The sequence below is a fragment of the Phalacrocorax carbo genome, chromosome 1 (assembly GCF_963921805.1).
Source record: "Phalacrocorax carbo chromosome 1, bPhaCar2.1, whole genome shotgun sequence".
NCBI classification, from domain to species: Eukaryota; Metazoa; Chordata; class Aves; order Suliformes; family Phalacrocoracidae; genus Phalacrocorax; species Phalacrocorax carbo.
Genome location: NC_087513.1, coordinates 16,611,382 through 16,625,143, shown reverse-complemented (window position 1 = coordinate 16,625,143; position 13,762 = coordinate 16,611,382). Strand labels below are relative to the sequence as shown.

The 13,762-nt window shown below is 45.6% G+C and overlaps 1 protein-coding gene across 2 annotated transcripts in view; it reads left to right on the top strand.

Moving 5' to 3' along the window:
• Positions 1-5,618, top strand: part of LRRK2 (leucine rich repeat kinase 2) — a 72,411-nt gene extending 66,793 nt beyond the window's left edge. For both annotated transcript variants that reach the window (XM_064445236.1, XM_064445226.1), the window contains 2 exons: positions 1,822-1,896; positions 3,830-5,618. In XM_064445236.1, coding sequence (XP_064301306.1) covers positions 1,822-1,896; positions 3,830-3,951 — 197 coding nt within the window. In that variant the 3' untranslated portion in view covers positions 3,952-5,618. The remainder of the gene's footprint in view (positions 1-1,821; positions 1,897-3,829) is intronic.
• The last annotated feature ends 8,144 nt before the right edge of the window (positions 5,619-13,762 follow it).

Below are 13,762 nucleotides of genomic sequence, written 5' to 3'. Positions count from 1 at the left end.
TCATTGATAGGGAAAGTATATTATATAGAATAACACAGTGTGACTTAAAAAGGCTTGGGCCTCATCTTTTTTTGTTTCTGGTCACCTCAACATTTTAAATCAAAATTTTCTGTATAGAAAAACTAATACCTCAAGTGAAAGAGTTGAGCTGCATTTGCACAAATCTCAAGAATGGCAGGTAGGATTGATACATGCAGTTTGATGTGTACTTTTTTCTTTTGATCATTTTTCCCAGCAATTATTTATAAGGGTTGGGTTTTTCCTAAATTCAAAGACTTTGTTTTCACTGGGATTTTCACAGAATCAGTGAAAATAGTACTGAGGCTGCTGAGCAATTCTTCAATAGTAACACATTGCTTGTGTGAAATGAGAGAAGATAAAGGGAAATATTTTTGTATTAAATAGTTTCATTTAAGATTGAAATATATATTATCAATCAGATGCCAATATTTCAGGAAAAAGAGATTGCCAGACTTTGAGACATCAATTTTCATCTGTAGTTCATCTATGCATATGGAAATAATGTCTTTTTCTAATTCTCTAACCTAACACATTGACATATAGTAGACGTGAAACTTACCAAAGAGAATGATTTAGATGTAAATCTGTAGTTTATTTTGCAAGTGAAAATTTAGACTTCTGTATAGTAAGGAAGGACCCTAGTCTGAATAAGAGACATACTTAAGTCCCAGTCACTTATTTTATGGAGAATGGATAGGACTGGTTGCAGAAAAAATGGAAGTGATGAAAAATCTGAGCACGGAAGATGGGTATGACCAATTAGAAAGGTTTGATGATTCAGAAGGAACATATCATGGGAGGACACCACAGCGTGGTCACACAAAACTTTCAGGACTGTAGCTTTCACAGTAAGCCATATTCCAGTCTATTTATACCCAGAAACTGACCCCTTCCTCATCTTTACTCTGGGGGAGTGTGTAAGACTTTGTGTACAAAGAGGTGTGGGGAGGTGTGGGGTGCAGTGCTGCAGATGGGGTGACTGCGCATGGAGGACAGTTCCTTCCCTGGCCTGATCCGTGACCCAGGTACGTAGGCTGGGTCCTGTGTTCCTCCACTAGCGTACAGCCAAGGGCTCACTGCCCTTGTTGTGCTGCCAATGGGACAGGGAGCTGCTGTGGCAGAACACCTAGCAGCATCCGTCTTGCAAGACATTTATAAACATGTCTTGTTGGGAATAATTGGGAAGCTGGTACTGAAACACTGGCACATTCAATTTACCCCTCTGTGATCCAACCACTCCTGTCTTCCTAGTCTTTTTTTGCATTATTCAGTAGGCACCTTCCTATGACCCAATCCTAGTTCTGCTTCCCTGCCAACTCTCCTTTCCTACCTACGTGCCATCGTTAGTTCAGAACACTTTCAATTGTTTGTATCATATTTGGTTGTTTCATTTCTTTCACAAGCAAACTGATTACTGGCACTTTCTGTTCCTGCTGTGCACTGGGACTTCATTTGCAGCCTATCCCTTCGCTGTGACATCTGTGTCCTGTGACTCTACTACCTCTGCTTGTGGCATATAATATAATAGGGTGCTTTGTTCCTGGGCTTGTTCAACAGGCTGGCCAGCTGATCCAGTGCTTACGCCTGTGAACCTTCTTAAACCCCTACATTAAAGGGAGACATGAACCATATTGTTTTCATGTCTGGATTTTTCATGGTTAATGATTTTGAATAAAGGGTCCAGTTGGCTGAACTCTGCTTTCTGTCCTCTTAGTGGCATGATGTCATCTACTCTTTCTGTCCTTAAATTACAAAGTTCCCATTAAAATTAACATTTGACAATGTATTTCTTTGGAAAAGGGAGTCTCAAGAATGCGGTCCTGGTTTTGGGATATTCCTACAAAAGTGACACCGAAGACAACAAATACCACAAAGGTACCTGAACTGTGTTATATTAATTTGTATTATTAGTGGAGTAGACACTATTACACTTGCCTACCCACTGAGAGTGGAGAGTCGATGATTATCATCTGATATAATTTTGTTGAAACATCATTACTAGTTTTTGTTATCTTTTGCATTTCTGGGCTCCATACAAACCAACAGTAACTTCCAAGAACAGATCAGAGGAGGCCACTATTTGAAGTATATAATATAATTTGCTCAAAAACTGTATTTGGAGAGTAAATGTCATTGTTTAATTGGAGAATGTATCAAATGGATTTCCAGAGGGGTCTATGCTAAGCCAGGAATCCTCGGTGTTTTCATGAATGATGTGGATGAAGGAGTAGTGAGTGTGCTTTTCAGATTTGCAGACAATTTTCAGCTAAGACAAAGCCATAAGCACAGTGGAGGGCAGGATTAGAATTCAAAGTGACCTTGACAAATAGAACAAATGGTCTGAAAGGAAATAGGATGCAATTCAGTAAGGGCAAATGGAAGACCTTTTACTTAATTAGGAATGATCTGTTGTACCAACACAAGGAAATGATCAGCTGAAGCAGCAGTGCTGCACAAAAAAGGGTTATAATTGATTGCAGGCTGAACACGAGTCAACTGTGTCACGTTGCTGCAGAAGAGGCAAACGCCATTCTCACACCAATTGAAAAGTGGTGTCTGTAAGACATGAGCTAATTCTTGCACTCTGCTGAGTGCTGATATGGCCTCTGCTGGAGGAGCATATCCAGTTGGGACATTCTGAATTATTTGCGCTATTAGGAATAGTCCAGAGGAGAGAAATGCAACCTGTGAGGAAATACTGCAGGAAGTTAAGCTGGTTAATATAAACAAAGCTGAGAGAGGACATGCTAACAGGCTTCAAATATGTAAATAAAGAGGAAGGGAATAAAGACTACTACATACTCCCTGTGGGTAGGATAAGGACTAACCAGTTTCTGTTACAGCAAGGGAGATTTAGGTCAGACATGAGGAAAAGCTTCCTGACAATTAGGATAGCGAAGTGCTGGAATGCAAAGATGGAAAATCTCCATTTTGGGGGTTTTCTAAGAACAGTTACAGTTGATGCTCTGATCGATGCCCCCTTTACCTTAATCTCATCCCAGTTTCAGTGACTCCTAAAAATGCGGCAGTGACAGTATAAAGTTAAGGGTGGCACGTGTAGATGAGCTGACTGCTTGGAGTAAAACAAGAATCAAACTTACAGCTGTAGTTTTTATATTCTGATATTCCCTGATTATTACCATAAGAACACCTACTGCCTTTTTAGCCTTTTTATTTTATTTAAGAGTGCCCTTAATTATACAGAGAGGAATCAGAGACTCCCAGAAACCTTGGGGCCTTAGTTCATGAGCCCCTACTCATGCAAGTGTTCTGAATTATTGCTTATTCCACTAAAAGCAATGTGAAATTTTTCATTAATAAAGAGTTGTTTGCATGAAGGGTGATTGAAGAGGTAACCTTTTCCAGTATGCTGACTACCTTACGAAATCAGTTTTCAGGTTTAGTTTACAGTGAATGGGTTTTGAGTCCTGTGAGCATTTAGGGTGTATCTGCTCAGGAAAAGAGAGATGAAATTCTGTGCAGGCGCCTCAGTACTAGTGTTAGCTGTAGCTTATGGCCCACAGGCACCAGAAATAATGCGTTTTTCAAGTGCTTTTAAATGGTACACTCTATAAGTTTAGGAACTGGAATCCAAATCATTGTGCAAGTACAAACAGCTTGTAACCCATAACTGCATTACCTCACACATAAAGTGTCATATAACTTGTTTTCTAGGTCCTAAGCGTTACTTCATTCAGGCAATTTACGAGTAATTAAAAAATAAGCAGATGAGCAAAACTGCTTCTAATTATGCAATAATTCTTCGCTGATGCAGTTGTGTGGGGTTTTTTAAATTTTTTTTTTCCAGAATTACAATCCTGTGTGTCAGTGTGGGACATTAACCTGCCCCATGAAGTGCAAAACCTGAAGAAACATATAGAAATGAGACAGGAATTAGCAGAAAAAATGAAGAGCTTTTCTCTGGACTGAGAAGTCACCCTGCAAGTGCCATTCTCTCTTCTAGTCTTCCATCCTAACTTACTGTACAGTATTTACAACTTCTTGTTGCTGGGGTTTTTAACTGAAAACCAGGAAGAAAACTGCCATGAGAGAGGCAGTGGGTATTCATAGGATACCAAGAAAAAAGGAGAAGTAATTTGTAATATTTGAAAGGACAGAAAACTACTGAGAATTTCTGATTCTGTTATCATGCTTCTGCTGTTTTCTTGTGAAGTTCTGCTCTCAGCAGCTATGGCTCAACTTCAGTCTAACATTGGTCATCTGGTGTTTGACCCCAGTTAAACTGGGCATAAGGCAGGAGACTGTAAATGGCTCTTATTTACTTCATCATCTCTACAGAGTTGACGCTGTAATAAGAAGCAAAATTTAAGCCTCTGTGTGTTTATTGCAGTTTGCATGTATGAGTTTGCTCTGATGATTCATGTGTTAGTAATAAGTCAGAGCTCATGACCCTGAGTATATGAAAGGAAACATTATATTTTATATAATAGCAGTGTTTAAAGGAATGTATAGTGACTGCATTACTCCTTGAAAACAACAGGCAGAATAGCCTTTATTTCTTCCATGAATAATTTACATTTTTTCATTAGATCAGAAAAAAACCCAAGTTGTACTGCAATCATAAAACAGCTCAGAATTCAGAATTTAAATACACCAACAGGCTTCTGCAAGTTAGTGTCCTCTTGCAGTGCTGCAGAGGCTGCCTTGTTCCAGGAGGTGTAGGCACCTCGTTATGAACATTACCATTCATGTACGGCTGTTGTACAGCTCGCTCAAAACACAAGAGAAAACACAGGGTGACAGCTCTGATCTAAATGCTGCTACAACTTACACCACCAAGAAAGCAGCATGCTGCTGTAGCCAGACTGGTAGTTCTTAGTCCAACTTGCTGTTGGCTTATCTGACTATTAAAAAAAAAAAAAAAAAAAGGAACTTCCACTTTGATATTTCTAATGTGCGAAGTTTCCCCTTATTCTTGTTTTAGTTTATATTTTTATTTTGGGGGGATTCAGGGGAACCTTGAGGAGTGTAAGAACTGGCTACCTCTTGCGTGTACCTACCAGCATTTGTTGCCACACTTCAGTCAAGAGATGCCTTTTGCTGCTCTCTGGCTCTAAGTCCAAGCTGCTTCTTACAGCCTGCCACTGACCTGCTCTAAGTGCGTGCCTTATTTCTGGCCATCAGAAGACAGATGCCTTTTTCTTTTTTTGATACCAAAAGAATCTATAGGGCGCTCCTGAAGTCTCAAGCAATGGCGTATCCAGAGCCATTCCTGAGTCTATGGAGCTGAACAAGGTTGAGCAACCAAAAAAGTTCTCATTTCCATTTTTATAGTTTTGGAGACATTACATACTAGGACAACAGCATTTATTGTGTCCAGCTGTTCTATTTTCTGCCATTTGTTGAGTGCACACTCCGGATTTCTTTCAGATATGCACCCCAGTTTTTATGTATTCATGTAATCTGCATACTGAGAATAATTTGCTATTTATATGGGATTTTATAACTCAGAAAATATATATTATCTTATAACAAATACTTTTTTAAAAAATAGAATATATGTATTCTGATTATTTATAAGTCATTTTGAGATGTAAGCCTTAAATCTTTTTATTAAAACTGTGCTTTGTTAATAACGTAGTCTACTTTCTGATCACTGAATTTCCAAGGATGAGCTTCTGTGTGCAGTTTCTGTGGAGCTTAATCCCTTACATCAGGACGTTGCAAGATCCCGGTTCTGCGGGTTGTGTTGCCACAGCTGCAATCCCAAGTGCTCTCTGTCTCCCAGTGCACGTCCTCAGCCCTTTTCCATTCCCCAGGTTGCCATCTACTTACTGTTCCTTGCAGCCTCTCCCAGAGAGGGGAGGTGACCTGTAAGCAGCACTGTCCCTGCAGTCGTCAGTCACCTCTTCCGAGATTCTCTGGGAAAGAATGATCTGTAGAATGAATCGAGCCTACAGGGATAGCAAAGAACAAAAGAGACAACAACAACCAAGCAAAAGCCAGGAGGTCCATACAAACATGATGAATTTGGCCACTCTTGAATTATCAGTGGTGAGAGTGTAAAATAGCGTAACAGCGGTAACCCCCTGTGAGCATTTAGCAATCGAGCACTCACACGGAGCACAGCAATCCAGCTGCAGCCTCCCCAAACACTTTTTAGTACTATAAGAAATGATTTGGAGAAGATCCTGCGTTGGTGCTGCTTGTGATTCTTTGCCGTTTGGTACAGTCTAGCAGTGCATCTCTGGCCACCCTGAGCCCTGTTCGGCTCATGCCGCGCAGCTGCCTGGCTGCTGAGCGTGGCATTTCTTGGACAGGATAGTAACAGGGCGCTGCCTGTCAAATAAAGCGGACAGCCCTCAGCAGCCGTCTCTTTCCTGAGCTTGGGAAAGCAGGGCAAGGCGGTGGCTGCAGACATGTTTGGCCAGAGGCTGGAAGGCAGCAAGTGTGCAGGTCCAGTTCAGAAGCGCTCAGGGCCTGGCCTCCCCTTCCCAGCTGGGACGTGCCACCCCAGGGAAGAACAGCACTTCTGTGCAACAGCCATTTAAACCGGCGCTGTAAGGAAGCCTTTTCCCAGAAATGGCTCTAGTGACAAACTGTAATGGGGGGGGGGGGGGGGGGGGTGGTAATCTGTGACTTTGTGTTCCCTCTGGTTTTAGTGGAGCTGTTTGGAAACTGGTGGGATGTGATGACTTAGAACTATAAGCTCTACCTGATGTAATGGTTCCTGTATACTTAGGATAACAGCCAACACCTGAAAACAGAAAGCTAACCCTTACCTCTCAAAAGAGCCTGTTTGCTCATGGGAAACAAGCACTCTGGTTTGGCTGTGAATTAACACCTGAGCTGGAACTGGTAATTAACCCCATGTTTCCCAGAACTGTGCAGCTATAGTATACTGGGGTTTAGACCTAAAGACAAAGAGACAAACTGTACAGAGTGAGCTGAATGCTTGACTAGATATTGAGGGTTTTTTTTTTATCTTTCCCCTCCTGTGCGATTGACTTTAATTAGGGTCATTCTTTTCATTGGTTGCTTGCTCTGATGTAGAGCTGGTTCAGCTGTACATTGATTTTAACCTTATTTCTTTTACAAGCAGCTCCTGATTAATCCCACTGTAAAGCCTGATTTCATGTGCTTTCTGGCATTCCTCTCACGCTGAAATCTCATGCTTCCTCTTGTGTCCCTTATTATTATCCTATTACTTCTTTATGTACGACTTTGAGGCACAACTAAGACGTGTAATGGAGGAGAGAGAAGGAGACCTCCTGGGCGTGAGCGGCTCCCCAGACACAGACGCTTGTCATTACTGCCACCCATCCCCCTGGCGCCTATATCCATTTTACAATGAACTCTTCAGATACCAGAGAGATGAGAAAGTAGTAAGGGAAAAGAATGAGGCTCAGCGAATGAGGAAGAGACAATGACATTAATATTCTTCTATCAGTCTTTCAAGTAGAAAAGCATAAAAACAATTCTTCTCACTTATTTTCTGGCCTTTAAGTCCTTCATTAAGAAATCGGAAAAGAGCTCCCATTATCTGTCTTAAGAGAACCAAATTTTATGATCAGCACTAGCAGTTGTTCTGGTTTTTCTGTCTAAATTAGTTCTTCACCCATATTATGAACTCATCCCAGGACTGCACTGACCTGCACACTCTGATATAAAACCTTCAAGGCCTTTGAACAAGTGTAAAACAAAAAAAAGTTACATTTATTGGCTGGCCAGCGCACTGTTTTGTTAACTTTTTCCAAATTTTTTTTTCATTTTTGGTTAGGTAGGCATGTGTCCTTACAACAATTTTATCAGTTTATAAATACAGAGTGGCATAATCACATGAGAGCAGAGAATCATACTTATTGCATATCTGTATTTTAAAATTCATGATTTTAAGAGGGGAAAAAATAACTCGCCAGATGTATTACTGTTTTATTAGCAAAGGGAAACCTAAAGAGAAAATTAGTTTAGCAAACATTTAGAAGTAACGGAAGTGAAATTTCCAGCATTCACCTTCAAGAACGATCTTTGCTGTATTTGTGAGCTGTGCAGGAACTGCACGAAGACTGCAGTGCCCGTGGCTGTGGGCGCCTCAGTAAGACTCCGCACCACTTACACTAGGTCCTGTTCAATCAAGTAACAAAATTGCAGGGATGATCAAATTGTGAAACAACTCCCCCACCCAACCCCCCCGCAGTGATCTTATGCTGGCTGGTACCTACCATTTACATGGTTTGTTTAGACTGAGCAGTAAACTGGAATTATTTTTAAAAAGTTATTTAAAATTATGATACACCCATAGGCTGATGGGGAAAAAAAAAAAAAGAAACCACAGTGCTTTTTTTTTAAAAACTAGCTTAGTATGATTCTGCTAAAGCCAAAATGAAAGTAGACATAAGGCTTCTTTTTCCCTTTTCTTCTGTGCTGCTTTCATTTACTTGCAGCCTGAGAAGGCGGCAGGTGAATACTGTGAGGTTTGTTAAGCCCTGCTGTCAGGCCCTACAAAGTGACTACGTAGCCCGAAGACAGTTCAACAACAAAAAAAAAAAAATCCATGCTATGTCTCGGGTGTATGTAATCATTTACTTCACTTCCACCACAGCCCAATGACCTGAAAATTTAAAGTGGAGAGAAAAGGGGAAAGAAATTAAACTCTTTTTCTGTGGCAATTCCAGTGTTTTTCCTTTACTGCACCATTTCCCCCGCCTTTTGCTGCGCTTCTCCCCGTGCACCTCTTGGCGCTGCCTCCCGCTGCCTGGCTGTGCCTGGGCGAGGGGCAGGCCTGGTCGCTGCGGTGGGCTTTCACCCCACTCCCATCCAGCCCAGAAACCCAGAAACCATTTGGGGGCGGGAGGGGGGAGAAAAGCTGATGGTGTGATAGTGCCAACAGCAGAGCCCGCTACCAGCCCAGCCCAGCCCCCTCAGCTGGGCCAGGTACCCCGCTTTGGCGCTGCCATTGGGCCCCCCAAGTCCGACCCCTGCAGGGCCGGCCCCAGCAGGGAGGGCAGGGCAGAAAACAGAACCATGCAGTGCCCAGGCAAACCCACGGCTCTTCCTTCCTTCCAGAAGACACCAAGGAGGGGAGGCGAGCAGGCTGGTGGCAGCACAGGGCTGCCCAGCAAACATCCTTTCGCGGGCTCTGCCCTGCCCTCATGGCACCACCACGGCCACGGTGCGCTTCGGGGCTGCACCCGCTGAGGCGGCTCTCGTATTTCCAGCGTCATTGGCACCCGTCCCGTGGGCACCCCAGCCGAGAGCCCCTGCCTGAGGGCTGGGGTGTGGGCTGGCTCCTGCCCAGCCTTCCTCAGCAGGAAAGAAATGGGAAAAGCCAACCTCACGCCCCTCCCGCTCAGCACGCTGCTGCAAGGCAGCCACGGCCCCTTCCCCACCAGAGCCCTAGTCGCCCCTCCCAGAACTCAACAACTGGGGCTCCCCTGCAGACCCCGGGTCAGCCTGACACTGACAGGAGCACAGTGACTCAGCTCACAGTCAGATCACTCCAGCATCGCTGCCTCTTCCCCTGCTCCAAGTTTCACCAGTTCCCGCTGAGCACAGCCCATGCACGACCATCGGCCAAGAGGGCACAGCGCGGCAGGACAAGCCTTTAAGTTGTCGAGAAATAATCACACAGCAGCAATGGAAGCACCCAGTTCTTTGTGCTGCAAATACATTAACTTTAGTTCATTGATGCTCAGTTCTGCTTTTTCTTGCCTTGATGTCTCAGTGGTTACCTTGAAAACACCCACGCCCTGCGAGGCAGCAAGAACCACCCACCCCCGCCAGCACTCACCGGGCTCCTGGGCTCTGCAATCTGGAATTTAAGCCAACCAAGTTTAGGCTTACAAACATCACCTCTAAACCATTACAGAGGTCACAATAATTAAATTTAAGAAAAAAAAAAAAAAGCTGCAGAGCCGCTTGCCCTTGGAAGAGCAGCAGCAGCATTTGCAGCTTGCAAAGCAGAGGCTGGGTTGGTCTGTGGTGACAAAGCTGCCAGCAGACACGATGGCAGCTCCCCCCGTGCAGCTCCCCTCCCTCGCTGTTGCTCGCTGACCAAGCGTGGCAGCCTGAAGAGGGGAAAAACCTGTTCAGTTTTCCTCAATAAAGGCCTTGCAGGGCCGAGGGACACCAAGCCCAGCCACCCACCCTGGTGCAGTAGTGTTTCTGGGGGCTGGCATGACCCAAACCAGCTGCTTCTGGCAGCATCCACACCCCTCCCCCAGCGCCTTCCTCCCAAGGAGGTGCATCATGCTCTGAAACAAGCCCATCCTGCCGATGGCTGCCGGGTCCTGCCCCTGCGCCTCTTGTTCGAGGCCGGGAAGCAACAGATCTGCACACGGTGGCCAGGAAGATGCCACTGAACCCTACTGGGTTTGGGTGAGACCTTACACAAATGTTTGTGAAAGCCAGTTTTATGCACTGGGGATTTTCTTAAGTTATCAAAAGCATTTCCTGATGAACACCCACATAAAATTCACAGGAGTTTTGCCATTTTGAAGCCCACTGCTCTGGAACTTCAGAGTCTGCTGAGCTACATCCGCAGGTGGGCAAAGCAAGAATCATAGAATCATTTAGGTTGGAAAAGACCTCTAGGATCATCAAGTCCAACTGTCAACCCAACACTACCATGCTTCTTAAACCATGCCCTGAAGTGCCACATCTAAACATCTTTCAAATACCTCCAGGAATGGCAACTCTACCATCCCTCTGGGCAGCCTGTTCCAACGCCTGACCACTCTGTCAGTAAAGAAATTTTCCTAATACCCAATCTAAACCTCCCCCAATGCAGCTTGAGCCAGAGGAGTTGGGATGATGCCCTGGGGCTCGACAAAGTGGGTGCTGACCCCAAGGTGCTCCATTTGCACCTGTGGTTCATTTTCCAGAACTAAGGGAGGCCGCCTCGGCTGTTGGGACACGCCCCCCAGTCCTCCCCTCTGTGGGGAACCATCCACGCAATGGGGCTGGCACTTCTCCACCCCAGCCAGGCCTCTCCAAGTGGTGCTGGGAGAAGACCAAAAGCCCCTCTGCCGCCCCTGCAGCAATACTGGCCAGTTAAAGGAAGGTATCTCCCCTCTCCGCATGCCTCCACAGACTGCTACGGCGATAGCTCTTCTGCATTAGTCTAACACTGTCAGGTTTAGGCAAAACTCAAAGAACACTGTTAAATCACATGTGCACAAATAAAGGTTTAATGAGTTCCCTATTACTGCAAAAAAGTTCAAGATTTGCAGAGTGAATTTCTAAACTTTTCTTTAAAGCCCCCCGCTAGAGCCCACAGGCCCAGCTGAAGCGGAGCAAGAGCAGCCCCTAATGGGCGGGCAGCAGCAGGCCAGGGCTGCCCAGCAGCCACGCTCAGTTTAAATGCCACAGCTGTTCATACTCAATTTTAATAACTACCTACCAGCCAGGTAATTAAGCTTCAGTAAACAGTAGTTTTCAAATATCCATGTGTCAAAACTCAACCCCTCCCCGCCTTTTTTTTTTTTAACTCCTCCAAAGTGTGTACTGAGCACTCTGCAACTGGAAAAATCTCATGGCAAAATGTGCTCCCACCTTGTAATTAAGGGAAGATTTGCAAGGAAAACAAAACCCCAAAACATTCAATTCACTGTTTTTACAGCTGTTACAGCTAAACCCAGGAAGGGACACAAACACCTGGGCTCTGCAGGGGCTCAGAGTAGCTGGCGCACAGCAATCAGTCCTGCTGGAAGAGTCTGCCATCCCCAATGCTGGAGCTGGGGGAGAGGGGGCATCAAATCAATATTTAGCACCTGCAGTTCCAATAAAACCAGCGCCAGACACACAAGGGACCACGCGGCCCTGCTCCTGCAAGCTCCCGCGCACGGACGCAACTCGCACCGCGAGGAGCACGTGGCAGAGGCACGCGCAGATGGGTGCAGGGGCTGATGCCGGGACGATGCCGGTGGCCTTGGCCCCGGGGAGGAGCAGGGACGGCCCTTCCTGGGAGAGGTCAGAAAGTCACCATCTTGCCTAAATCCAGGCCTGGAGATGAAGGCCCACAGATAGGGAACTATTTTTAGTTCCCTCACCTAGTTTAGTTCGGTTTGCTGCACCTCACCTAGCCGTTTTTCTTGAAAGGCTTTATCCTGGACAAACTTTGCTTTTTAGTTTACAAAAGCCCTTTGGGCTTTGACCAGCACCGCTCTCCTTCCACGCAGGCACCTCCAAGACATCAGGAGAGCAAAGCGCAAAATTGCTGTTCCTACTCAACTGCCCCATTGCCACTGAAAGATGGCAATACCAGTGTCCTGGTTTCACCCAAGGACCTGTGATTCTCCACCCTGGAGAGTCCACAGGGCAAAGGCTGGGAGCTGCACAGCTCCAGCAGACCCACGTGCCGTGGGACAGCATGTTCCCACAGCCCCACAACACACAGCCACCCCCCAGCTGGCTTTGCCCACCCACGGGATTCCCTGGCGAACAGCTTTTGGGCTTGGTAGAGCAGGGGAGCACAGGGCCCTCGCTCAGAGGAGCCCTCCGTGACACCCCCAGTCTGTGATGGCACAGGCAGAGGCGCTGGCACGGCAGCCTGAGGAGCTCTGCTCCCCGTGAGCCTGCGCAGCATCTGTTTCCAATCACCACAGCAGAGTCCTCCTGAACTCAACCCAGCCGGGCTTTCTGTTTATCACACCTCAAGCTACTGGTCCTGGGACTCTGAACATTTCTGTTTAGATACACAAAACAAAAAAAAAGAACACAAACAAGCCACAATGAGATTTTGCTTGAATTCTGGTAGGTCAAAGCCAGGGAGAGGTTCCTGTTGCAGAGCATGCCTTCAGCTCTCTCCCACAGAAAGCACGCTGCACCACCCAGATTTAAAGGGTTCTGCTTTAGTGAATTTATGGACCAGCTCTCAGAAAACTCTTCTGGAAGACAGGAAAAGGTGACACCGCCTTGCTCCTGGGCCAGCAGCAACCAGAAGTGCTTTGGAACGGACACTAAGCCATGGCAGAAGGAAAAGATGAAGCATTTCATATAATTTTAACTAAGCCAGCTGAAATGTATGTCAGTGCTCTAAGCGAGGCATGCCAGGGGAGAAGGTGGACAGACCTACAACGCCAAACCTTCGCCAGGGCACTGAAGGCAGCAGGCAGAGCCCTTAAGGCTTCTTAAAATTTTAAGTACTATATGTTAACTATATAATATACATGGGCAAGGGTATTTCCTCTGAACAACGGACCACCACCAAGGCCAAACACTAGACACAATTTGCATTAACTGAGTGCTGGTAGGAAAATAAGTGTTTTTACGAGAAGTAACTTCACAACTAAGCACCAATCTGGGTAAGTGATGTGTGTGGTAGATGTATCCTCACACACCCCTGCCTTCTGGGGTGCCTTTTAAAAACAGATGGAGATCTTTGCAAGTATCCCCTAACAAGCTGTTCTCATTTCCCATCTTTCCAGAAAAACGCTGCGGTGCTTGGTTACCTCTGAAGAGAGCGCGAGCAGGGAGTTTTATCAATGCCACCAGAGGCGCGACCGAGGTGATCTCGTCCCTCCCGCTTCAATGTTACTGCATCACTAACAAGTTACACAAGACATCCTTAGTGCTGGATCTTCTCGTGGAGATCCAGACATCAAAACAACGAGGGAACAGCTGCCCCCCGACCTTGGTTTTGTCTGTACAGTTAATCACAGCTGCATTTATACCAAATAGGTATCTGCCTCTGACCGTTCCTAAGCAACGGCGCCAACTGCTTCAGGCTCAGTTTATCAGACTGGTCCCTGAAAAGCTTAAGAGGACCTCGGGCAAGGCA